The 27,919-nt window shown below is 35.4% G+C and overlaps 1 protein-coding gene across 4 annotated transcripts in view; it reads right to left on the bottom strand.

The window, feature by feature from the left end:
• LARGE2_4 (LARGE xylosyl- and glucuronyltransferase 2) overlaps positions 1-21,961 on the bottom strand; it is a 39,804-nt gene extending 17,843 nt beyond the window's left edge. Inside the window, exons 1-5 of one of the 4 annotated variants that reach the window (XM_051217225.1) lie at positions 17,248-21,961; positions 16,294-16,389; positions 10,429-10,500; positions 7,113-9,451; positions 113-6,390 (exon numbers count right to left, since the gene is read on the bottom strand). In XM_051217225.1, coding sequence (XP_051065876.1) covers positions 9,278-9,451; positions 10,429-10,500; positions 16,294-16,389; positions 17,248-17,412 — 507 coding nt within the window. In that variant the 5' untranslated portion in view covers positions 17,413-21,961 and the 3' untranslated portion in view covers positions 113-6,390; positions 7,113-9,277. Of the gene's footprint in view, positions 1-112 lie in introns of those variants that run through there. The other 3 variants (XM_051217222.1, XM_051217223.1, XM_051217224.1) reach the window with 3 other exon arrangements.
• Positions 21,962-27,919: the final 5,958 nt, after the last annotated feature.

Raw genomic sequence — 27,919 nt, 5'->3', positions numbered from 1 at the left:
TCACTCACTCACTCACTCACTCACTCACTCACTCACTCACTCACTCACTCACTCACTCACTCACTCACTCACTCACTCACTCACTCACTCACTCACTCACTCACTCACTCACCACACGCTCTCGTCTCGCTCTTGCTCTGGCTCCCGCTCGGTTGCTTGCCTTTCGGCACAACTCTTCTATGCTTGTTTAACGCATCTGTACATTTGGATATATGTGTGTGGTCTCGTAATAAACGTAATCAACACTTCGTATTTGCCTTCTGATTAATATACCGTTGGGACGTTATATAGAACGGTTATAAAGACGAACTGTTTACGAAGTTTAAGGATTATATCGAATACCGACCACCACAAACGAACCCAAATAACAAGAACCAAAAAAGTAGTAGGTATATGTCATGTTCCCTGGTTGTCACTGGTGTGTAACTGCGATCAATCTATGATGTGAATTACATGCTAATTCAATCATTCATCTAAATGAGAAAGTAATAACGATCGACTAATACTAAGCGTAGTACAAATACAAGCACAGACTTCTTCCGTTTGATTATTCTTATGATATATTAAAGATATTTGTTGTTGACAGTGATATAAAATGAAAACGCCCGACAATTTTTTATAAACTAGCATCGATAGCAAAGGTATCTCAAAGTCAAAGTCAAAGTCAAAGTAGATCAAACTTGGATAAATGGACTTTGGAATAATAATAATAATAATAATAATAATAATAATAATAATAACTGAATATTATCTAGATCACGTAATAACGAGTGTTTAAATAATTAAATATTGAACAGTATGAATGGATAGGGGATATGAAAAATTATTAATCTCATGTGATATGTCGTATCCAGGGGTGTCACGAATTTTCTCTCGATAAATATACTAGAATTATAGGTTCGGAACCCTATAGGTTATGCTATATGTGAATGACGGGATCTAACCCCATTGGAAAGTGAAGCTAAGTATACAATAGAACACTACCGTATGTCGATTAACGACTAGATACGCCAAGATAAAGCTATGTAGTGTCTTTGTCTGACCCTTTACAAACCAAACTCAGAGATTCACTTGATATTGTTTTACTTGAATCTTCCCATTGATGTTTTTGGACTGAAATTGATCAGTCTCTTATTGGCATATGTTCATACTGTGCGTATGCCTCGATATTGCCTTAATTTGCAAGCATTATAAGCAAAGATGGATAGTGGCTAGCAGTGGAATCCAGGACGCGCGTTTCCTCCTGTTTGAGACTCGTCAGCTGGATGTAAATTAAGGCAATATCGAGGCATACGCACAGTATGCACATATGCCAATAAGAGACTGATCAATTTCAGTCCAAAAACATCAATGGGAAGATTCAAGTAAAACAATATCAAGTGAATTAAACTTCAACCCATTGCACAAGCAAGTGGCTATCAGGACTCAGTAACTAAGTGGATAACGCGATGGCGTTTGAAGCGAACGGTACTGAGTTCGAGTCCCAGAGTGAACATCAACTCAGATGCAGGTACATCCAGCTGACGAGTCTCAAACAGGAGGAAACGCGCGTCCTGGATTCCACTGCTAGCCACTATCCATCTTTGCTTACAAACTCAGAGATGTTCACTTATATGTTCATTAAGTTACCTAGTAGTACTGTCGATAAAGTTATCTCCACAGGAACAAATGAACCTCCTAATCATCTTGTACTCACTATCGTTACATCAAACTGAAATCTGTTTCACAACTCAAATATGATCGAAAAGTGAATAATTAAAACAGATTAACTTTACTCCTCACCACCACCATCACCACCACCACCCCCATAAACACACATCGAATACAATCATGACTGCACTCATTTGATGAATATTGATTTGTACAAATTTGTACTGATTTCCTGAAAAAAATAACAACCACACTATCATCACATATCACAGGAAAATACACAGAATAACTGAGACAACAAAAAAAACACAATAGAACTTCATATCACATGTTATAATATTAAAATCAATAGAAAATTGAGTAGATTAATGCAGTAAAATACGATTGAATTATTATTCAAAAAATGAATTCAGATTCTAATAACGATCAATAATAAGTAACTATGGATGGTGACTAGTAGTGGAATCTAGGATGTGAGATTTGGAACTATTCAACTGGATGTATCTGCATCAATAATGAAGAGAATAATTACACCGAGTTAATAATCTTGTTTCATCATTTTATCGCATCCTAACACTTCCCTATTTTTTAGCGGGTTATGTAATGAGTCAAATTAGGAATAAGATGTTTTACTGTGTAACTCTTCTATTTTCTAATGAAACACGATCGTGGATCATGTTCACTTGTGTATGATCCCATTTCCCTGGGATTCATTGTAAGCACTTATAGGTGGCTTCAATTCACGACAAATAGCCTTCTTTATCCTATAAAAAAACCATGTGAAATGATTGCCCTAGTGTGATCGTCGAGCCAACTATTGTTGTACTGAACAGAAAACATGTGAGGACAATCGAATAAATTTAACGTACAATTACAGAGCATCTCAATAAAATCTGAGAACTATATATTGAATCGTTAATTTGCAAAATGTCCACCAATTGTCTCAAAATGCCTCAAACTTCATTGTTGCTACATTTTCATACGAATTGCATTCCATTCTCGCTCTTGCTTTTTTGATCTTCCATCATCTTCTGCTGCCAGACATTTCATTCCTGACTCGCATAATATACTACTTATATCAATATGAGTAGCACACACCACAGCATTACTACACTTTTTAGTTTAAGATTATAGTTCAATAACAACGTGTCAGATCATGACTTTCAATCCACTCAGATCACTGAGGTTCGTTCTATGACATCCATTTTCGGCAAGTATGTTCAATGGTTGATGGGTTAATTAGCGTTAACACTTTCATCAGTCTCAAGCAAACTGAACAGGTTGTCAGTAAAACAATTGGTAAATCTGAATAACAGGCGTAAATACTGTTTGTAGGCTTTACATTATTCACTTATGAGAGTTATCCAAAGACGTTTACTACTGATGGATGATATTGCATATTCCATGCTCAATTACATAAGACTCAATCAGTTAGTTCTTCATAATGAATATTAAACTTGTCTAAAGTGGTACAAACACTCTTTAAAATATCTCCAGATGTCACGTAGGTTGCTTTGACTAGTCACTGCTTTCTAGAAACATCAAAGATAATTCTAGAAAACTACTACTTATGCTCTCCAATTCTTGATTCGACAGTATGGGAAATAGTTACCCATTTCGGTATGTTTTCCTGAAGTGTTGTAGTAGAGTGACTACTATAGAAAGTGCAACACATAGGACTAGTTTACGGATTATTATTTTTATGTTTATTATATGATCAATTGTTAATTGTATTAAGGTAATTCTATCGTTTAACATTTTACTACCATCTTTCATTCTTGCTACTTAACTACATATTAATTCTATACTAATTATAACCTGATAATATGCAGGGTACAATTTCGTATTTGAGGTCCCTTGATGTCCGATAAGCTAATAATTGTTTAAGGTAAATGCTGAATTGTCGAAATATAAAGCTAGAAAGTTGGATACAGTTCAACATTTCCTGACTCAAGGCTAGAAATCGACAGATCAATGGGCGTTTAGATTAAGTTAGGCTCGCGTTATGTTTAATCATGTCCGTTGCAACGTATGATTGGTCTTGATTCATGACACTCGGCTATAAACGGAATATTATCTTAAGTGATGTTGGGTGTGTATCCGTGTAAACTTTATTATTTGACTGTATGCCTATTTATTGATTAGTCATTGGTAAGAAAAAAAGAAATGACTGTTTTGACTGTGATAACTTTTTCATGTTTTGGTATTTCTTCGTTATGATGTGTGCTAATGATGTCGACAGATATAAGTAGTATGTATCATCAATCGAAAGTGAAATGTCTGGAGGCAGAACGTTAAGAAGATTGAAGAAAAAGAGAATGAGGACAGAGAATGGTTAGTGTGAAATCAAAAGAGCTATGAATTCTCAGACGGTTGACTGATATTTTGCAAATGAAGTATTTACTGCATAGTTCTCAGATTTTACTGATGCATCTTGTATTTTTGTGTCCAAAAACATTTGATTGTTCCCACTTGTGTTCTTGTTCACTACAATATCACTAATAATACGGCTGTGATGAATACAGATACATTTATCTCCTGAGTTTGTATATATTTATATATGCCTAAATGCCCTGGTACGGCCGAGTGTGGGGAGAGTCAGCTCTTCCTCTCAAAATACTCTCAGATGGCTACTTGCATACAACCACTTCTGGAGAAGTCCTACTCACTGCCTTCTCACGACGGGGATATTGGTTACGACATTGAGATGACAAAAATCCAATATCTGACGCTTTAACCGGGTTGTTGGTCACCGAGTCCACCTAGAGGAGCTGGAAAACCATGATTCCACACCAAGAGTTCACATGGACACCAGGATCTTGAAGGAACAAATGGCTTATAAACCAATCATTGGTCACCGGCTGCCATGTGACTGCATCTTCTGACGTTTCACCACTGCCTTATGGATCAGACCTTAAGATCGAAGGTTCGAATGAGGCTCCCTAAGAAAACTACCTGTTTCGAACTGTGCACACGGGCAGTATCCCGGCTCTCACACAAATCCATTGATTTATGTGGTGCATGTCTATTTGATGATGAAATAAATGATAGAGGGTGAAATAAAATTCATCATTGCATTTAGGTCTTCACGTATTGTCTATTTGTATTTGTCAACAATTGATGTTCGCATAAAATTTAAAACGTCGTTCTGAAATGTTGCATTATCTTGTATAGTTTGTGGGTACACATAAGTCAAAGTACTATTACCTTACGAATCTATCCATGAAATTAATGGAAATAGTTTCTTATCGATAAGGTCAGCTTTTTCAATGTAATTTTACAAAACCAAATCATGATTATCGGTTTATGATCTCAATCAAAAACTTAACAATCTTCACAACCCTATACTGATAATTACCATGTGCTCACTAGTGACAAGCTTCATGAGGGAATTTTTGGAGTTCTAGTGAGAAGCCGTGACTAGTGGAGCTAATTCATGTCGGGTAGAGATATTTATCTACTTCAGTACAACGGAAGATGGTCGCGCAATCTCGTGGATTGGTTGAGATTAGACATCAACACCATCGGATGCCAGAAAGCTCAGTGGTCTAGTGGTTAGGCATTCGCGCGCGAGACTGAAGGCCCTGGCTTCGAATTTCGCGGGCATGGCCGTGAATGCACACTGCTGAGGAGTCCCGCAGTAGGACGAAACGGCCGTCTAGTGTTTCCTGGTTTCCAATGGTGGTCTGGCATCAATCGATTCATAATCTCAATCGAATTGTGATTATGGCTATGATATTCAGCGTACTTACTTTTGTTTTTTGGAATACTGTTATTACAAACTTGAATAAAATGTAAAGAATCGTTCAATATACGTTTCCAGTTATAATCTATAGAAACCAGGTGGAAATTACATCGGTATTGCATACATCTACAAGGTGATCAAATATATGTTGTCATTTATATTATGTCAGTCGTCTGAATATAATGGTATGTAAGACGATTTTTAAGAGTACCATTTTAAACGTTTGATGAATGAGAAGCGTTATAAAGGTATATACATATGAACAGAAGTTCTTTGAAGTTGAAATTTTGGTGATTTCAGCATTAGATTAACCAGGCCTTCCTGAATCCCGTGAACATGAAGAGATGAAACGTTGGACCATTACACAACCTTCATTTCTTATCATACTTTTCCGACTACTATATATAATAATGGTGTTAAACATATTTCACTTCGGTCGCACCACATGTTGTCAGTGTAAACATAGGAATGAATAATACACTACACTAAAGCTTTACATACACCGACAAAGCAATATATGCTGACAAGTGAGAACCACATGACTATAATAAACAAGACGAATACTTTTATGTATCGACATCATTACTATTTACTATTAATATAAGATTATCATAACTTAATTAACATTAAAGTAGTATATGATGATCAATCCACATGCTATTTCATATCTCAATTTATCCTGGTCATAGTCCATAGTCATCCCATTCAACAACTATATTTCACCAACTTAGTAGATACACACAATTCGATAGAAATAGTCTTAGAATATCACCTTGTTATCATTAACCAAATTTATTTCAAGTGTATTGATATAAATAAGAAAATAAAAGATAATCGACTCTATTGATTGAAGACAAAGAATAGCCTATCAACTACATGACTGAAAGAACAACATCAAATTGATTGGTTCTTCAATTGAATCTATTGGAAACATGATTCATGTAATTGAGTATATTTACGGTAAACTGACACGAATTTATCATATAGTTACCACTCTAGAAATAAAATTACAATTCAGTAGAGAATCAACATGATTATGTAATTATAGTCATTGATAGCATGATAAGTGAAACTAATGCTTCATAATATTGTGCTTGAGTGTTTTAAAGTATACACATAGTTGATTTAGACGATTAAAACATGAGTATCTAACAAATAGTCCTATTTGGAACTTATCAAGATGAAACCTCTATTGGCCATATAGTCAATGGGAAAATTCAAATAACCAATACAAAATGAATTAAACTTAACACTAATCCACGTGCTGATTGCTAGCTCCACTCAGTAGATAAGTAGAAATCGCGATGACGTTTGTAGCGAAAGGTGGTGGGTTCGAATATAGAAGTGAACATCAAATCTGGGATACAGGCATATCTTGCTGATGAGTTCGAAATTCGACGAAAATCGCCCCCTGGATTCCGGTGCTAGCCACTATTCATCTCTGTTTAGTATGCATGTAAATTAAGGCGATATCAACATAATCCTCACAGGATGCATATCTGTCAGTGGGAGACTGATCAATTTTAGTTGTAAACGTCACTGTTAGGAGAACATACGTTGTGAGGTTCAAACATTATAGTTCGGATCTCCTGTTTAATTGTACGTCTCATGTAACTGGCACAACATGCATAATTAAAATTTATCTATTAATTATAATATGAAGTCATGAGAGTTGTACGTTGTTAGTTTCATCATATTTCATTACATATTAACTTACGTTTAAGAATGATATCTGATTGATCAATGTACTCAGTTGGTATATATTTCGCTTTTATATAATCTGGTTTTATATGATGATTAATATGAATAAGTTTTGGTTGTTTAACAATTGTTGTATAATTACGCTTTTTCAATTCTGCATAAGTTAACCAACTTACAGGACATCGTTGTACATCACTTCCTGCACTTAATTGAATATTCCATTCACATGGAATCTCATATAAAATGTATTTGAATTCAAATAATATTAAGTTTAAAATATCCTAAAAAGTGGATAAGGAAACGAATAAATAAGTGACGATGTTTGAAATAAGCTGGTGTTAGTACAGTTGTACATTCTATAAATGATGGACTGAGAGGGGGAATGGACATAATTCTCTATTCCAATTATCATTCAAATTTTATTTCTTGTCAATGTAATGAACTTATTATTTTATTTGAACAAATAAATATTGGTAAGAAGGGTCACCAAGTACATATGCGCCATACAAGTCTGTTGATTTATGTGGGGGCTGGGATACTATCCGGGTGCCCATACCGGGGCAGGTAGCTTTCTTAGGGGGCCATACCCCGAACCTTTGACCTAAAGGTCTGATCCACAAGGCAGTAGAATAACTTCAAAAGATGCAGTCTTATGGTAGCCATTGACCAACAAGTAGTTCATACGCCATTTGTTCACTCAGGATCCTGCAGCCCATGTGCACCGCTGGTATGAAATTATGGTTTCCCAACTATCCTAGGTGGATCCTTTTTATCCACCAACCCGGTTAAACCAACGGACATTCTCTTTTCATCCTCTCAGTTTCGTAAACAACATCCCTGGTGAGAGAAGGCAGTGAGTAGGACTTCCCTGTCAGTGGTGGTATGCACATGAATATGTTTGAGTATTTCGAAAGGGAGAGCTGACTCTCACCACTTTCGGTCGTACCAAGGCGTTCGGGTGCCAATGTAATGAATATGTTATGCCCTCTCGTTTTCATAATATGATGAAATCTCAATGTTGTTCATTCAGCAATAGATTTATGGTACTTTTATGCTTTCTTATATTTGAACCCTGACTTCTATAACTAACTATTAATATGTCTATTTCTATCAATAAATTACAGTTGACTTGTTAGTATACACATGATATTCAGAGATGGTATAGAATACTTAATACTCTAATGGATGATTTTTATGGAGTTTCGTTTATCTGAACTGAATGATTGAGTCGTGGATAGTCTCTTTCCTTGGTCTGACTTTTGATCATATGTTTCTCCATTATTTTTCTGGTTGGTTAATAAACTGCATCGATGTTAACGTGTTTGTTGATTGCTAAGCTCCTACAAATTCGCTAGCGTTCTCATTATTCCCTCCTACCAAGATTTTGACATTTTTCCACTCGAATGTGTCTCCACAATTGTCCACGTACATTTATGTAAGTGATAACTTATAAGCCACGATACAGTATTTATTCTTGTGTATACTGTAGAGTATATAGGTCTCCGATCAGTGTGTCCTGTAGATCTATTTAAATTATGGTTCTTGAGAGTGGAGGTCCAGTTCTTTCGTTTGCTAAGTTAAAAGCTCTTTGGCTAAAAAACTCAGTTATTGTTTTAAGTGTGTAATTATTCAAGGACCATCAATCCTGATGTAATTCCAAAATGATGGTCATAAACTGTGTTCCACATCACGATGTGAGGGAAGTCGAAACGATATCTGATTGTGTTATGAGCGTGAATATAGTATGTAATCAATAAACCACTTCCCGTCATTATAGGAAGACGCAAGCATTCAAATAGAATATCCGGCTGAGTGACGTTGTACACTTTCCATGACAAGTGTAATAACTTGACGATATTGCTCTCCCCCCATTCATTTTTAATAAATGGTTGAGCTATGAAGTGACATCAGTACTCTGGTAATTCGCTTTGTGGATATAAGTTTCTCCACCTAGTAAACTAGTGGAGATTGTAACTATGTGCTACTGTTTAATAGTGAATGAATTTGCTTCTCAGTAGTCACACTTATGGAACTAGGTAGTTCGTAGAGTATTATTCAATTTCTTTTCGTTTGGCGGATCAGTATTCATTTGAATAGTGTCATTAAGATTTTGTGTACCTTAGAAACGCGTGTTTGGTAGAAATTTGCAAATTGGTATCTTCATATAGGTATTGACAGTCATTAAAAGTAGTTACGATTAATATGTAAGAATTTTGAACCTACCTGTTCACCAGTGATTAAGTAACCTTGACGTTTAATAGCTCTTATAGTTATACTTAACCATAGATTATTCCAATTGGTTGATCGTAATTTAGACAGATGAAGTAACAGAACACCGTTATTATATCCGTAACCCTAAAATAAACATTATGCATATGATCCACCATACTTTGCACAGAATAAGTAAAGTGGATTGCACAGAAGTTGATATTCTAGGTATTCAGCTATGGCATTGGCCTAACGGCAATCAGTATAAAAGCTATTTAGAACGTTTGATTATGTATTATAACAGTCCTTTAATAATCTAAACTAGGAGGTGACTACGCATCTCACTGAGATAATCATAATTCCTCAAGATTCTGCATATACCTTCCAGTTTACAAGTACTGAATTACACAAAACTCGTTTCCAGGATGTTTTTGTCAATCAAAGTTTAATAGGTTAGTAAGTACATTGCGACTTGATGGACACAATTCAAACGTCACTACAAAACAAACAAGGTTTTCACAAGTTCTCAAATCAATCATCTACATCCATGACTGTAATCTGATATAAATAAGGGAGAATTATTTAGCTTTAAACGATTATTGCTTGATAAAAAGCAGGTAGTGCGAGAATATAATTTATCGGCGAACCAATGAAATTGAGGATAGCATGTCTTGGATGTTCGCGCGAATTCAATTCATCCATACAGTTAAATAACATTTTAGCATTATTGCTGGTGGCAGTTCGTGATGAAAATCCTCATTTTCATTCGTAAGCCGAAATTCTAACTCGACATCCTAATCGTAACTCCTCACACTAATTTATGACCTCATTTGGGCACTTTAAGTAGGTGAGCTAACTCGGCCTGCAGCTCTTCTAGAGTTAATGCTGTTCCCGAGTCCTCGTAAAAGAGGAGGATTGGGGATGAGGTCAGAAACCCCATCCCGTAGAAAAATTCTTGCTAAAACAACGCCAACCACATTAAACAAGTAGGTGAGCTGTCTCTAGATCAATTCAGAGTCGCCCACAGTTCGTCCATAAATTATAGTCTCCGTGAAATTGTTCTTAAAAAGCACAAAGTGTAAATCGTTGCAAATGTAATGATGTATCAAAATGTTTAAACTTACTTTCCAATTGCTTTCTAATTTGGTCATAACTTCTTGAAAATGTGGATTTTGTTCTAATCCAATACCTATGCTCTTTGAAAAATACAAAGACATGAAGATTTGTAAGTCGTCAGAAGTATAAACTTAAAACGATCATCAGAAAATATCTTTCAGTAAACTTGATACACACAAAACATTGTCTAGCTGAAGTTGAAAGTTTAGTCTCAATTTGAAATCAACTGTGAAATTAATGAAGAATGTAGAATGTAGAATGAATAAAGCTAATAATAATAACTTCTAGATCACTGAGCTGTTCTCATCTTGACACTGTCTATCACATTAATTTCAACACAACTATTGATTGTCACATATCTTGACGTATATTGTTACAAGTATATATCTGTTTGAAAACACATTCTTCGCTGAATAAACAAGAACCCGAAAAATATCTCAGTTGTTTTGTTGACTTTTGCAAATGAGGCTTTCGTGCACTTCTCTTACTTCTCTTCACTTAAGAGTTCACTAAGTAAAGCCTATTCATGATGCAATTAGTCAGATTTAAAAACTGATATCATAAATGACTGTCTCATTTAAAGGCTTCATTGAAGACAATCTGAGTATTCACAATTCATACTGTTGGATCTTCGAATAATTCATAATGAAATCATTCCATTCATATTCATTCAATTGTGATAATAATAATAATAATAATAGTGTTTGGTTTGTCGTGACTTTACAGTCCAATGGGAACTATGTACTCAACACTCAGTTAAATACTTTTTTGTATTTATCGTGTAAGCCAAGTAGAATGTAGATTCAATTCAGCCCCCAAATGCCCTGTTACAGCTGAGAGTGGGGAGAGTCCGCTCTCCCTCTTGAAACGCTCTCACATAGCCACGCGTATTTAGCCACTGCCAGGAAAGTCCTACTCATTGCCTTCTCGCGGCATTACTGTTGTTTACGAAATTGAGAGGACAAAAAGCAAATCTCCGGTGATTTAACCGGGTTGGTAGACATGGAGAATCCACCTAGGGGAGTTGGAAAACCCTGATTCCAAACCAATGGTGCACATGGGCTCCAGTATCTTGAAGGAACAAATGGCGTATGGACCAGTCGTCGGTCACCGGCTACCATGGGACTGCATCTCCTTACGTTGCTTCACTACCCTATGGATCAGGCTTTTAGGTCGGAGGCTCGGGGTGTGCCTTCCTAAGAAAACCACCTGCTTCGGTTTGGGCACCCGGGCAGTATCACATCCCCACACATATCAAATGAGATTTGTGTGGCGCATATGTTTTGGTGCCTCATTGTACCGATATCTATGTGTTAAGATAAATAAAAAAAGACTCAATTCTGATCAATCTTCTAATACACTTCAATTGTTGTTAAGCATTTGAAAAAAAACAACTGCACTTTGATATCATAGTACGATGTGTGATCAATTACAAAATGGTTTGGGTTTGTTTTACATCGAATATCAACATATAATCAATCATAACATGAACAATTATTAGAAACAAACCTGAGTTTCTTTAAAATAATCAAAATGATTCTATAATTCAATAATATCTGTATTAAGTAATATATCAATGTCTAGTACAATTACCTATAAAGGGAAAGGTACAAGAGTATAGAAACAAATTACCCATTCATGATATACTCCCGTAACATATCATCGTTTTAATCTAGTCAATATTAAGTACTGGTTTGTGTACTCATCTTCCAGTTATCATTTGACTATATGAAGTTGAAATGAATGGAGCCTAATGTAACCATGCTAAATATTGATTGAAGGTTAAAAACTTCAGATGGTACCTGACTAAACATTTAATCGTAGATATCGAATTCCATAAAAATTTCCACTCTTAAATCTTCGAGGGTAGTTATAACACTAAGTAAAGATGACAATATAAATGCGGTATGTTACGATTGCGTCGTGATTCGATGCAGTTTCTTGGATTCACCAATCAGAATTTTGATTATAATTTCTCCATCCTGTGTACGTTATTCTGTTTATAGCCGAGTGTCATTAATCGTAACCAATCACACGTTCCAATGGACACGAATAACGACACGACGTCAACTTCGGCTAAACTACTATTGATCTGTCAATTTCCAACCTTGGGTTAAGAAATATCAGACTGTAGCTAAGTTTGAAGTTAGCCAAAGTAGTCAATGCTTAGTTTTCTCAGTTATTAGTGAGTAAATCTTTGTATCACGTTGAAACAGTTTTGAACCAAGATGATGACTTTACTTTTACTATTGAATTGGAATCACTTTGGACGCCAGCTATAGTAGAAACGATGATCTGTTCAAAAACGAATCACCTGATTCCGACAATGGTTTGAGGAAATTGAAAATATGTGAACACACTAACAATACACCACTTATTTTGCCATAATTATCTACAGATATTAGTTTCGATAAATAGATATTATACATCGAGAGGTTATTGGTGAACAATCGTCGTCTTCCAACTTTCTATACAGTTTCTTAAAGACTTTCGACGAATCTAATGATGATTATAGCACTTATGCTGGTAATGTGAATCGCACAACCCAATATTTTAATCTGAGATCAAAAACCCATGATCAATTCAATGTTTTATTATTATTTCTGTCAACATCTGACTTTGAATTCCGTACTCGTATCCTACAAGTATGAAATATGATGTATGTCTGACCTTACAATATGTGATGACGAAGTGTCAAAGCTTTGGATGTAATACACAATACAAAAGGAAGAGAGAATACAAGTTCATAAGTATCTTTACCATGTGGACGACAAAAATTGGATAGTACTATCCGTTTGTTAAAAAAGGCAGTCAGCGGTTTATTGCTTCTGCATTAGTTGGCATTTTGCCAAAAGATATCCATACAAAACAAATAAATGCAATAAATGTAAACAGTTACGTTACAAAGGTGGGTTCTTGTAGGTTTTATTATGCTTTACATTAAAGTGAAAAGAAATTATAGTCATCACCTAATAATACTGTTTTTAATGTTTCGTGTGTTCATCCAGCTAGGAAGATAAAATGTTTTGAGGTTTCGGCAAATAAATTACCCTTCAGATTTATACTTTTTCAGATATTACTTTGTTATGTGGTGATATGTGACAAAAGTTTAGGTCTACTCCTGCTCTTTCATCAGTCATACTAAAGCAAAGTATTGTTCAATATTTTGTGAGTTCCCTGAATGTTGTACAGTTTAAAAAGCATCTTGATATCTTCGGCTTCGCTTCAAACTCAGAAGACTGGTGCCATTTGCCACACCATCGTTAGTAGATAAGTAGTAAAAGCGTTTGAAGGACATGGTTTATCTCAGTTATATGAAACATTTACTTTGGGCCGCCTAAGTTGCAGTGTGTAAAACTTTCAGTGGATCGACATAACCGAAGGTTGACTTCTAGATTAATTTGAATACTCAATTCAAAGAATATTCACATCGACTGCTTGTAGTTAAGAGTATTTTCACGAAATCTAATGATAGAAGATATTTTGCTAAAACGCGTTTTACAGATGCATGCCTTTAAGTTAAAGAAAATAAATCTTTGAAACAGATTATTAGCTGCTTGTGACAAAGATCAAATTTAGAAAAAGGATTATCAGTGTCGGGTTGTAGAGATTGTTCATGTTCACTGAAACCATGAACCCATCAACGATAAACTGGGGGGAAATGGACGGCTGCTTCTCTTTGGTATGAGACTCCAGCACCTCTGGATCTTGGCTCAGTGGTCAAACGTTTGCTCAAGACCTAAATTCCTGTATTCAATTCACTCATGTAGGGTCGACGATTCAAACTGTTGTAGTCCCATACCAAAACGAAGCACCTGTCAAGTGCTCTCAGGTTTTCAGTGGTGGTCTAACATTGATCGGTTCATGATTTCAGTAGAGAAAGAATTACAGTATGCACGACAAACCTCATCTGAACATTGGCAGCATCCAATGTTCAGTGTCCGAACCCATAAAAACCAGAAGTTTCAAAATGAAGATACCGTGAGTGCTGTTGATTCATAGAGTTACGTTTATCGTACCTCTATAAACTTGATCGACAACATCGAATAAACGCCAGAAGAGATGTAATACACAAGTGAACATGATCCACGATCGTGTTTCATTAGAAAATAGAAGAGTTACACAGTAAAACATCTTATTCCTAATTTGACTCATTACATAACCCGCTAAAAAATAGGGAAGTGTTAGGATGCGATAAAATGATGAAACAAGATTATTAACTCGGTGTAATTATTCTCTTCATTATTGATGCAGATACATCCAGTTGAATAGTTCCAAATCTCACATCCTAGATTCCACTACTAGTCACCATCCATAGTTACTTATTATTGATCGTTATTAGAATCTGAATTCATTTTTTGAATAATAATTCAATCGTATTTTACTGCATTAATCTACTCAATTTTCTATTGATTTTAATATTATAACATGTGATATGAAGTTCTATTGTGTTTTTTTTGTTGTCTCAGTTATTCTGTGTATTTTCCTGTGATATGTGATGATAGTGTGGTTGTTATTTTTTTCAGGAAATCAGTACAAATTTGTACAAATCAATATTCATCAAATGAGTGCAGTCATGATTGTATTCGATGTGTGTTTATGGGGGTGGTGGTGGTGATGGTGGTGGTGAGGAGTAAAGTTAATCTGTTTTAATTATTCACTTTTCGATCATATTTGAGTTGTGAAACAGATTTCAGTTTGATGTAACGATAGTGAGTACAAGATGATTAGGAGGTTCATTTGTTCCTGTGGAGATAGCTTTATCGACAGTACTACTAGGTAACTAAACGAACATATAAGTGAACATCTCTGAGTTTGGTTTGTAAAGGGTCAGACAAAGACACTACATAGCTTTATCTTGGCGTATCTAGTCGTTAATCGACATACGGTAGTGTTCTATTGTATACTTAGCTTCACTTTCCAATGGGGTTAGATCCCGTCATTCACATATAGCATAACCTATAGGGTTCCGAACCTATAATTCTAGTATATTTATCGAGAGAAAATTCGTGACACCCCTGGATACGACATATCACATGAGATTAATAATTTTTTCATATCCCCTATCCATTCATACTGTTCAATATTTAATTATTTAAACACTCGTTATTACGTGATCTAGATAATATTCAGTTATTATTATTATTATTATTATTATTATTATTATTCCAAAGTCCATTTATCCAAGTTTGATCTACTTTGACTTTGACTTTGACTTTGAGATACCTTTGTTATCGACGCTAGTTTATAATAAAATTGTCGAACGTTTTCCTTTTATATCACTACCAAAAACAAATATCTGTGATATTTCATAAGATTAATCAAGTAGTGTAGACACAGAGAAAGTGTATACTTGTATTTGCATTACACTTAGTATTAGTCGATCGTTATTACTTTCTCATTTAGATGAATGATTGAATTAGCATGTAATTCACATCATAGATTGATCGCAGTTACACACCAGTGACAACCAGGGAACATGACATATACCTTCTACTTTTTTGGTTCTTGTTAGTTAACCTCGTTCATTCACATTTAGTATTTAGTATTGAAAAGCTTTCTTCTTATGATCACTTCCAATGCATTGTACTGCTATAATTTCCATTATATAATTTAGTATTATGCTTTTTCTTATTACATTATCATCTGTGTTCACGTTTCGTACTTCCTCACAAAATGTAGTCCTTAAAATTGACTACATGCTTATTAGTGTGGTATTAGAATAAGATTTACTTCCTAAACACTGACGTAAACTTGTTTTCTTCATACGACATTAGAATCAAACACTTAAATATTGTAGTCAATTTATACGGAAAAATTTGATGAAAAATATTATGAAACTTACTGAGAGAACATCCAGAACTGTGACTTACTTTATTGATTGTAGATGGAAGAATTTCTGTAATCATCAATTTTAAAAATGGTTTGGCGCCTGAAGGATGCCTAGATTGAATCCACCAAATATCTGTCTACAAAGAATCACACAGATTCAAGTTAGTAAACATTGAAATCACGAACCGATCTAAGTTAGATAACCATTGAAAATATGGAAGCAGTGAACGACTGTTTCATTCGAGTATGGGACTTCAGCAGTGCACATCCACGACAGAGTACCTGAAATCCGATCAAAAACCTTGAATCTCGCAAGCGAACGCTCGACCTCTAAAGCACTAGGTGAGCGTTCAAGCGTGTACAAGTTAACTTTAGTCAGACTAGGATATTGTGAAATCATCATCTATTGTCGTCGGTAGGTGCCTATCTCATACCTGACACGACTAAACTCCACTGTCATCTCACCAGTGACACAATATTCGCCACAACCTCACAGTGGCGATTGTCATGTAATTGTTAGTGAGAAGCTTTAACAGGAAACTTCTGGAGTTCTAGTGAGAAACCGTAACCAGTGGAGTATAACCGAGTTGGATATGAGGCAGATACCTACTCCAGCCAAAGAATGAGGTTTGCGCAATCTCGTGAATTAACCGAAGTAAGATTTTAATTCTGTTGGTGGCCAGTTCAGTGGCCTAGTGGTTAGGCAACCATGTGCGAGGTCGGGGGTCTTGGATAAGACACATGAGTTGAGGCCCTGAAATGCTTTACCAAGACAAGATGGTCATCGAGCCCCGTTAGCTTTTTGATGGTTGTCCGACTAATATCAATTTGTAATTTAAACTATAAATAGTGCCATCTCCATAAAACTCTGTACTGATATTATTGGAATCATTGTAATAAAACACTGAGAGTATTTTCATTAAATCAATACTGATGTAACATAATGTTTGTACAGTGACGTAACACAGTTAATTATAATGCATGTGAAAACTTACCAGATGATTACCACAACTGTAGAAATGATATTCCATATTATGTAATTTCCATGTATTCATCAAATTCAACAACTGACTATTTAATGAAATCGACGTTATTAAGAAATGAAATACAGTTGTATATGTTGTTGAAACATTGTTCATAACAGTTTGACAATCATTCATAATCAGAATGAGTTTTGTGGAGATTTTAGTAAATTTCACAGGTTGAAATCATGAGTCACTTGGTTAATGGTCAGTGGTCTAATGGTTAAGTGCTCGCGCGCGAAGCCAGTAGGTCCTGGGTTCGGATCCCGCAGGGGGCGGGTTCGTGGATGCGCACTGCTGAGGAGTCCCATACTAGGACGAAACGGCCGTCCAGTGCTTCCAGGTTTTCAGTGGTGGTCTAGCTTCAACTGACTCATGATTTCAACCTGTGAAATCATTCATAAATCGATCACAAAAGTTTGATAGACAACAAGCTTTTAAATCACATCGAAATCTTCCATTTTGATGATAAAATATAGATTTAAGTAGGCTATTCAAATATTGTAGACCTCGATCACCATCAAATAAGATCACAATGTGAATTTTATTATCCTAAAACAAAACAAAAAATTACACTGATGAAGCTATTTAAGTAGTTGGTCAAAACATTTTGTAATAATAACTACAGTGTCTACCCCCCTCTGAGTACTCAAATCGGAACAACGAATCAAAATCAAATTTATGGTGACACATTGAAGTGATAATCTGAAAAAGTCATTAAATTTTGAAGATTATATTCACTTTGTGTTGTTTTACTTGTATCCTCCCATTGTTACTTAGGACTGCAATTAATCAGTATCTTGTTGAAGTTACATCCAGCTGACGAGTCCTACATAGAACGGAACGCTCGTCCTGAATTCCACTGCTAGCCACTTTCCATATTTGCTTAAAAAGTTTGGGACTTAAGGCTATATCGAGGCAATCCGCACATGATGCACATATACCAATAAGATATTGATCAATTGCAGTCCTAAATAACAATGGAAGGTACAAGTAAAACAAAATCAACTGAATTTAGACAATTATCTTTTACATCTCTTCTGTAAATTGTTTCTGATTATCTCTATGACTTTTAGGTAACTTAGATTTACTATTGAAAAACGTCGGTTATTACATTCAACCATCTAGCAAATAACGAGCTGATATCACATTAATCGGATAACTGGAACACTCATTTCTGGGTGAAGTAGGCGCTGGAGTTGCCGTCTAAAACAACAACACTGGAAGCTTCTCAATTACGCTGTCGAACGTAGAAAACGCAACTCCTTTACCTTCGCCTTTAATAACTCTGTTTCATGACTCAATACTCCCTTATTATACTATAAACTGTCACATGTAAAACAAACTGTAAATACGGCTTTATAGCTTAAATTAATAATCTTGGAGACTGAAATATCTTTTCATTGAAAATCATATGGTTCATATGAAAATGTTTTAATAGAAGAACGTTCCATAGAATAAAATGTACCAAACCAGTGTTACGGTTGAGTAAATACAATTAATGAAATATTCGATAAACAGAATTCATAGTCACGTTCTTCTGAACCTTCCGAAATAAAGCTCAAATATGAAGTGATAAGTTTACTGAAGTCATACAGTAATAATAGTTGTGTAGACGTTTATATGACAGGCATATGCAGGAGTAATCAGTAAAGCACAATCGTTTTCCTTTCATATAATAAACATTTTGCACTACGTTTGTGCATAAACTAATTGCAAACAATTTGAACGGAGAGTCCTCAAACAAATGTATTGTTATAGACGTTTCACTTTGTAGTTTTTAATAGTTGAATTTTATTAAACCTAGAACACCTTGGAGAACCTGGAGGCACTGAATGGCCGTTCTGTCCTAACACGGGACTTCTCAACAGTGCATTCACAATCCTGCATGATGGACTTGAACCAAGGACCTTCAGTCTCAGGGACGAACGCCTAACCCCTAGACCGTTGGAGCAGCATGTAATGGTGTTAATGTGTAACTTTAATCAATCCACGATATTGCGCGACCGTCCAACATTGTCTTCAGTGTGTAACTGCCTATACAACAAAGGCGATTGAACTCCACTGGTCACGGCTTTTCACTTGAATTCCAGGAAATATTTAACAGAATTTATCATTATTTTGTTTTAAATAGATGAGAGGATTACGGTTAAAAGTCCAATTTGCAAACATTCTAGTTGTAATTGTCATATCTAGTGTTTCAACAAAAACTTATTCACTATTCAACTGTTCAGTCGTAGTATACAGTCAAATGTAGCAAGTCTTTTTGACTCCATTTGGTAGTAATTAGATGAATGTAACTGCAACTCACCCATGATATTCACAAGGAGACCTGAACATAATATTCATCAATTCAAGCATTGACTAGTTATTCATGAAGCTACTTGATAGTTAAGAATAACAACATGTTAACGAAGTGTGAAATTTATAATCTTGAAAAATAAAATCTAATAGACACAAACAATATCAAATATCGAAATGGTGGACGGTGACGTAATTTCGTGGCTTGGTTGAAGTTAGACATTAATACTGTTGGATGCCGACACAGTCGTCTAGATGTTCTGGGTTTGGATCAAGCGAGCGGGATCGTTGATACGTACTGCTGAGGTGTCCTAAACCAGGATGAAACGGCAATCCAATTCTTCTAGGTTTCCCATGGTGGTCTAACTTCAATTAATTCATTAACTTAACCATTAAATTATTATAATATCCACAAAAACCCCTTTCTGATAAAGTCGTAATCATTAAATAAGTTGACAGAAATCAATAATTTACTTAGAAAGTCGAAATAGATGAAATAAAACTATCGAGAACAGAACAGGGTCCAATGGATATCCTCGATGTGATTATTGATAGTTTAATAAAATTCACAACTAGAAAACAGTAATTAGGTTTCTTTTAAACAATCTATTATTATTGATTATTTGGACACAAAATATTAGTGCAAGAAGGCACCAAATAGTTATGCGCTATATAAGTCACCTGATTTGTGTGTGGGCTGTGATACTACCCGGATGCCTAGACCGAAACAGGTGATTTCCATAAGGGAAACACACCCAGAGCCTTCGACCTAAAGGTCTGATCCACAAGGCAGTGGAACGTCGTAAGGAGATGCAGTTCTATGATAGCCAATGACCAACAATTGGTTCATACGCCATTTGTTCCTTCAGGATACTGGAGCATATGTGCACCACTGGTATGGAACCAGGGTTTTCCAACTCCCCTAGGTGGACCTTCTGTACCCACCAACCCGGTTAAAGCATCGGACATTTGCTTTTCACCCCCTCCGTTTCGTAAACAACACCCATGATGCGAGAAGTTATTGAGTAGGACTTCCCTATGAATGGCTGTATACACATCGCCATGTGAGAGTATTTTGAGATGGAATGCTAAGTCCCTCCAACCCTTGGACATACCAAGATATTTGAAATGAAGTATCAATATCGTCAATCAAAACATTAAGTCCTAACATATTATTCTACATCAAATAATGAAATGAACTTACCAAAGAATTATTTGTATTGAATGGATCTATTCCATTATTATTATTAGTAGTAGTATTACTAGTAGTATTAGGAATAATTACATAGAATATACTCCATGTTATTAACATAATGATAATTAATGATGAAAATAAAATTTTATTATTCAATTGATAATCATTAAAAATATGAATAAATTGAGAATTTTTATTTTGTTCAAAGCAATATGAAAACATATTTAGGAAAAATATTTAGAAGAGATGGGTAACTGATAACAAACAAACAAGCAACGACGACGACGACAATAACGATGACGACAACGACAAACACGGACAACGACAACGACGACGACGACGACAACAACAACAACAACAACAAAATTGTATGGAATTGAATTATACTACTATGCAATGATTGATCTGATTAATTAATTATAGACAATAATTAATTGAAATAGACATTTCAAATATTACAACATGTTAACCTATAATATTTCGAATTAAGATGAATATGATTGGTTAAAAAAGGAAAAGGCTAAATACACATTTATTGAAGGATATAATAACATGTAAATAAAGAGAGATCTTTTTTAGTTTTTAATTTTTTATCACAGAGAAAGACTAATGAATATTTGAAACACTTGAATAGCTCTTTTCATTCTAATGCGAAATTGATCAATAATCCATATATATATATGTATATATCAGTCAGTTACAATGTAAGACTAGGCACATATATGCGTCGGTACAAGTTGCCACACCTCATTAGCACAACAAAATGAACACCGAATTCATAGAAGTAGTTACTTCACTGGTAGTAGTATATAAAAAAAACGATTGTATATAAGGATATGATGCGGGAAGAAGGAATTAGTTCGCAGAAAGTAATCTCAAGGTTTAAGTGAAGGCAGAGAGTGTACACACCTACGCCATTTTGATCGGTTCTGAGCCAAGTCACACAGTCTCCGACCATTGGTTACGATAGTGTTATATCCGAGTGGAGATTAAATTACAGGTAACTTCCGAGGACTATTCATGGACTAATATTCTTATTGTATAACTACTCAACAATTACACTATGTATATTTATATCCCTCTTATGACAAGCTTTATTTTGGCCTATAATTTATTATTGTACGATTTACGGTTCTTAAGTTATGTTCAGTTTATTAACTACTGCCTCCCACATTCACAGCCACTTTTTGGGCTTATTTGTGTACAAATATTATTTCCTATTTTATGGTACGTTGCGGTCTGTGTGATTGATATATAAACCAAGTATGCCTGAAATAAACGATCTGCTCTGATTCTGGTCTGATCTGCTCTGATTCGGAAGCTGGTATCTTGTTCTGGACTCAAGTGGAAGGGCTCGTAGGACATAGGACCAATAAGGACACTAAACTGCCCACACCGGTTGAACGTCATTGGTTGGCCTAGTGCGAAGATTCGTATAAGTCGTATTCGGATTGGTCGATAGGTCGCGTGGTAGCAAAACAAGACATCCAAGGTCATAACAGATAGTCACGCGGAACACAACAAAATAGTTCGCATCTACCAACATGGCTAAGACTAGAGGTTAGTGACTTCAAGCTTTGGCTGCCCCTAAGATTTGCAATCTTATCAACTGATTTATTATTAATCCCTGATACGTTGCGTCTAACCTCACTATCACTTACCCGGTGATGCTATCAAATACGAGAGATATTTCTAAGGTATCTGTGACCAAATAATAGTAAATTACAATCGTCTTCTACTCTTAATGGCTAAATTTCGCAGTTGTAAAGTAGAACAAAATGAACTGCTACGCAGTATACTCGTCCCTTAATTGATAGATAGGTATTTCACTTTCGACATAGGTGACTATAATGTTTTGAATTATTTGAATTATAGCACGAACTAAGAGTCCCAGAAATAACGCAATTGAATTAAGAAGTGAGACACAATCACAAACGAATGTATTTATTATGACCTTGAATCGCTTTTACCCCGTGATACTTGTTATGACTTCACCTTGATCTGCCTAGACTAAACTATGACCTTGACGCGCTAGGCTGAGTGGCTTAACCTTGAGTCTAATACGCGTGAATTCGATCGGGGTAGAGAGAACTATTCTAAATCCTGATTGGTTGGCAAGCACGCAAGTGAAAGAAGACAAGACAGTTGGAACACTAAACTCTGGATTCTCTGAATTCGAATTAGTACAAAAATGTACATGAATAAATAAGTGAATATCTTGACCACGACGTACGATAATTTGGAAAAATACAGTTATGCCTGAAACAGGGAATTAGGGTAGAAAATATAGTGAAAAATATAATGTTTAAATTACAATATTTTTGGAACAAAAAAAAGGGTATGCTAGTGAATGATACATAGAACGAAAGCTCGTGTTATGTAGAATAAGATAGGGACAAAAATAAATATAAGTGTTTTACAGGTTTTGAATGAAATGCAATAACGTCCCAAGAAAATAGCTTTCGTAATTGTCTGGGCTTCTTAATTCCCCGTTCATAACAGTATTGTATTTGGAATTCGAAATCGAGCATTCAACAAGTACAAAGGTATTATTAGTTCGTTCAAATACCACAGTGACGTAAACAAACTTTCTGAATCGGTGTAGAAATTTTTCAGATATCAACTCATTAGGGCTGATCAGTCTTCTAAGATATACATATTCCTTCTGAGGTTCAATTGTAGGACGTTCCACTCTCTCAATAAACGTGTTAGACTACTGAGTAGGATTCCGATAATTTAGGTGGTTAAAGTGATAGATTATAAATACCGATTGAATCCGAAGGAACATGTAATGTGAATAATTGTGCAGTAAACCTTCAGACTGCAACACGTTCATAATATCCTAAACAGAGCAACATGTGCTCAATTGTTACTACAAACAATATCTATATATTCATTGTCATTACTTATTCACATCAAATAGTCATTCTAATGTGATACACTGTATGTCTGGTGACTGATATATTGAAAATAATTTACATAATTCAGTTTGTTTGTTGTTAACATTGTCAAAAAGCGAAGTTGTTTATTAATAGTTCAAATTTTGGTTTCACCAAATCAATGACAAGTTTGCCGCAGTTTATATGTGTTCTATAACTATGATCATAGTCAACATACCTGCTTTTACTACTCTGATGTGAACATTACTCAACAAGGTTGCTATGAGAACACGAGTCCCTCACTATGAAGTTGAAGGAATATTATTTCATTAAACGATTTTAACCCTAGACGTTGTTATATTCGTCATGTTCATACTGAGTGGTAGAAGATAAGTAAAATAGGTAAAAACCAGAACACAAGTGTTCCTGAATGCATAATTAAGTACTTGAGTTACCTAACATGTAAAGTGGTAATGAACAATCAAAGTATGACAGAACCGAATAGATACGACTGAAATGAAAACTTAGGATCATTAGCAATTACATCGGGATACAAATAACGCTGGAAATTGAAGACAAGGATGATTCACATATGGGGCATTTGAACTCCTCAGACAACTGAGTGGATGTTAACCAACGGAATAGAATTCACTGAATTGAGGATCACGCGGTCAATTAGATACTGTATTCTTAAACGGGTAAACAATCATATGAATTTGGCATGTGTACATTAAACAAGGCAACTAAATATAACGAGGAATCATAGGTTTCCAATATCTCTTTAGTACTTTTGTCACCAGCATGTATGTACCGACTGACTTCCTTGTGCTCATGTGGTGTTCTTGTAAAATAATGATTTCTTTCTTCATGATAACTGTCTGGTTCCGAATTCCAAATACAATACGTCCGTTCATACTCATCTAGTACTTCTTGGTTAAATTGTATGTGGTGTTTGAATGAACTAATGATTCCATTGTGCTTGTTGAATGCCTGATTTCAAATTTCAAATACAGTAAATTCGTTCGTGCCTATCCAGTACTTCTTGATCAACTTGCGTTATTTCTGGGATCCTTAGTTCGTACTATAATTCAAATACTCCTAATAATGACATTGCGTCGCGATGGAGCAATTAGATATTCATTCAACTTCTGAAGCTTTTGAGGATTATTTGGAAAGGATTGAAATCTGGAGCATGACTGGGAAAGATGTTAAAGGTTATAAAATTTTGGCACATTTCCTGACATTCATTGGGAGAGATGCGTACAGCTTATTAAAAGTTTGGCTTATCCAGAAAAACCTATCTCTCTTCTTTATGCAACTCTTAAGGAACTATTATTAAATCATGTGAAGTGTACTAGATTTGAATGCCGTGAAAGTGCGAAATTTCATAAGATGATTTGTCAAAATGACCAAAAGATTAGGGAATTCATCCTTGAAATGCTTAAAAAGGCTTTCAAATGTAATATCGGTGATCAACGTCATGTTCAACTGACAGATCAATTAATTGCAGGAATTAACATACCGGGTTTGGAAAGAGAGCTGTTGGAAATGCCGAACTGTTCCTTTCAAGATGCTAGAACGGCATGTGTTAATTACGAGGCAGTGAATGAACTTGATATCCAGTCGATGAAAGTTTCTAATAATTTGCTTAGTCATCATGATGAAATACAATCCCAGGGTCAATTAAACTTGCGTTCGATTGATAGTGTTGTAGTGACTCACATTTATCACGAGAACACGACTGGTTTAATAAAAACAATTACTATTATAACCAACTGTACCAGTGTTTGTTTTAATGTGCTTTTGTTTGACTGTGCTAATGACAGCTATTTTGTGCTTCCATTCTTATTCACACACTCTGATTGTGACTTCGCGCGAATTCGGTTACGTTCAGTAACCAAGCTTCTATCCTGGCACGATTTCGGTATCCTTTCGATGCCACGAGATCGCCAGCGAATATATCTCGATTTGGTCTATTAATTGCCTTCTGATATTTGGCTTCTCGGGGATTTTATGGATTTATTTGGTTACATTCAACCTTCGCCTTCTGAAATACTTGGCACGGGTTTCTCTGTAGCGGTGTTCATAGTTAACCTCAACTCGACGCCACGCTATAGTGTTTCCTACTCTCGTGTAAACATGAAAGGCGTTTCAACAAGGAATTACAAAGCAAATTACAATGATGAGATCAAGTTTGGTAAATATTTATCATGTGGAAATTCTTATCCTCGTAACACATGTGCATTTCGTCATGCTAAATGTTTTAAATGTGGTAAGATAAGACATACCAAGTCAGTATGCAAAACTAATGTCCATTTTGCTTCAAATAGTACTAAATCTTGTAATTTAAATCTCAATAATTCGGATGTTTCTAGTGATCATTTTCTTTGTCTACCATTTCGACAGGTAATGCTCATATTCAAAAGCGATTATGTACATCCCTTTATTCATGTCATGACTTTACTGTGGACACAGGCAGTATACAGTCCATTATTTCATTCAAGAACTTGAAATCTTTAGATCCTAACGTTGTGGTACGACCCACTGAAGCATCAATATTGGTGATTACTGGACACAGACTGCCCATACGAGGATGTTGTGAATTGCTAATAAGAGATGATAATTCTTCATATATACCTTGTGAATGTTTAGTTAGCGAAACAGGACTGTCAATACTGGGTTTAAAGAATTTGAAAAGGCTTAAAGTGGAGTTGTCTTTCCTAGTTTCTGAAGAAAAATTCGACACTTGACTTAAAGATTTGATAGCTACGTGTGCTAAGTGCAGTGGAGGTATGAAAATTCAGCGTATACAACTTCAAGTACAGGGTGATCCAGTCTTTCTTAAAAGACGAGTAATTCCTTATAGTCTTCAAGAAGCAGTACATAAGACGTTAAACGATTTGTGTGCGGAAGACATAATTGAAATAATTCAGTCTTCAGCATGTGGTGCTTCTATTGTTACGCCACTGAAGTCGGACGGCAAGACCCCTAGAATATGTGGTGATTATATATTAACATTGAACTCCCGTTTGTTGAATAAAATGTGCACGGCGGTAGAGGCTGAAGATGTTCTAAGTCGACTTCGTAGTTCTAAAGTGTTCTCGAAAATCGACCCAACAGATGCTTATCTTCAAAACCTTTTAGATCAATCTTCATCTATTTTGACGACAATTAAAACTCCTTTCAGTCTGTTTAAATGCAAGTTCGTTCCATCTGGTCCATGTTGTTCTCCAGCCATATTTCAGGAAGTTATGAATAAAGTAGTTAGTGATCTTGAAGGTGTTGAAGTTTATCAAGATGATCTAATTGCTCATGGTTCTGATAAGGTAGTTCATGACGAGAAACTTATTGCTTTATTGCGTCGTTTAATTGAGAAGAATATTACAGTGAATCCAAATAAGTGTTCATGTTGTGTATCTAGTTTTGAATGTCTTGGATACCTAGTTAATAGTAATGGTTTATGACCAGGTATGAAACGACTAGCTCCACTGACAAATGCACCGTCTCCGAAAAATCTTACGGAACTACGTTCACTGGTGGGTGCTGTTCAATACTATTCCCATTTTATTCATAATTTTTCTCCTCGTGCAAATTGTTTATTTAATATTTTGACATCCAATTCATTCAAATGGGGTGAGGAACAAGAGTCATGCTTATGAGGTCTACCGAAACGTCTTCAAAGTGATGCTGTTCTTCGAACTTACGCCCCTAGTGTGCATTCTTTGATTATGACAGATGCATCACCTGTGGGTATTGTCGCAGTTTTTGAAAAGGAAGGTAGACCAGTTATTTGTGTTTCACGCAAACACACTGTTACTGAACAAGGTTATTCACAAACTCAGCGAGAAGCATAAGCTGTGTTTTGGGCTGTTAAAATACTCCATGAATATTTATTCGGAAAGAAATTCACTATCGTTACTGGTCACGAAGCTTTAAAAATTATTTATCATCCTGAAAAACATTTAGCACGTTCTTCAGCTGCTATGGTTCAACGATGGATTATTGCTTTCAGTACATACGACTATACGGTCAGCACAGGAGTACCAAACAAATTCAACACGTTGACTACATTTCTCGACAACCATTACAATATAGACCTGTTAATACTTCAAACTGTTTGTTAGTGCAACCTTTACCGGTGAGACGTTAAGGTCTCATTAGAGAAACTCGTAGACACTTTGGATGTATACTCAGTGCTATGCGGGAAGGTTGGAATCTAATCTGAAATGTAGAATTCCTGTCTATTTTTCAAAGCTGGATGAGTTATTCA

Source organism: Schistosoma haematobium, chromosome 6, assembly GCF_000699445.3.
Source record: "Schistosoma haematobium chromosome 6, whole genome shotgun sequence".
NCBI lineage: Eukaryota > Metazoa > Platyhelminthes > Trematoda > Strigeidida > Schistosomatidae > Schistosoma > Schistosoma haematobium.
Note: the sequence above shows the minus strand (reverse complement) of the source record. Positions and strands in the feature narration are given on the sequence as shown.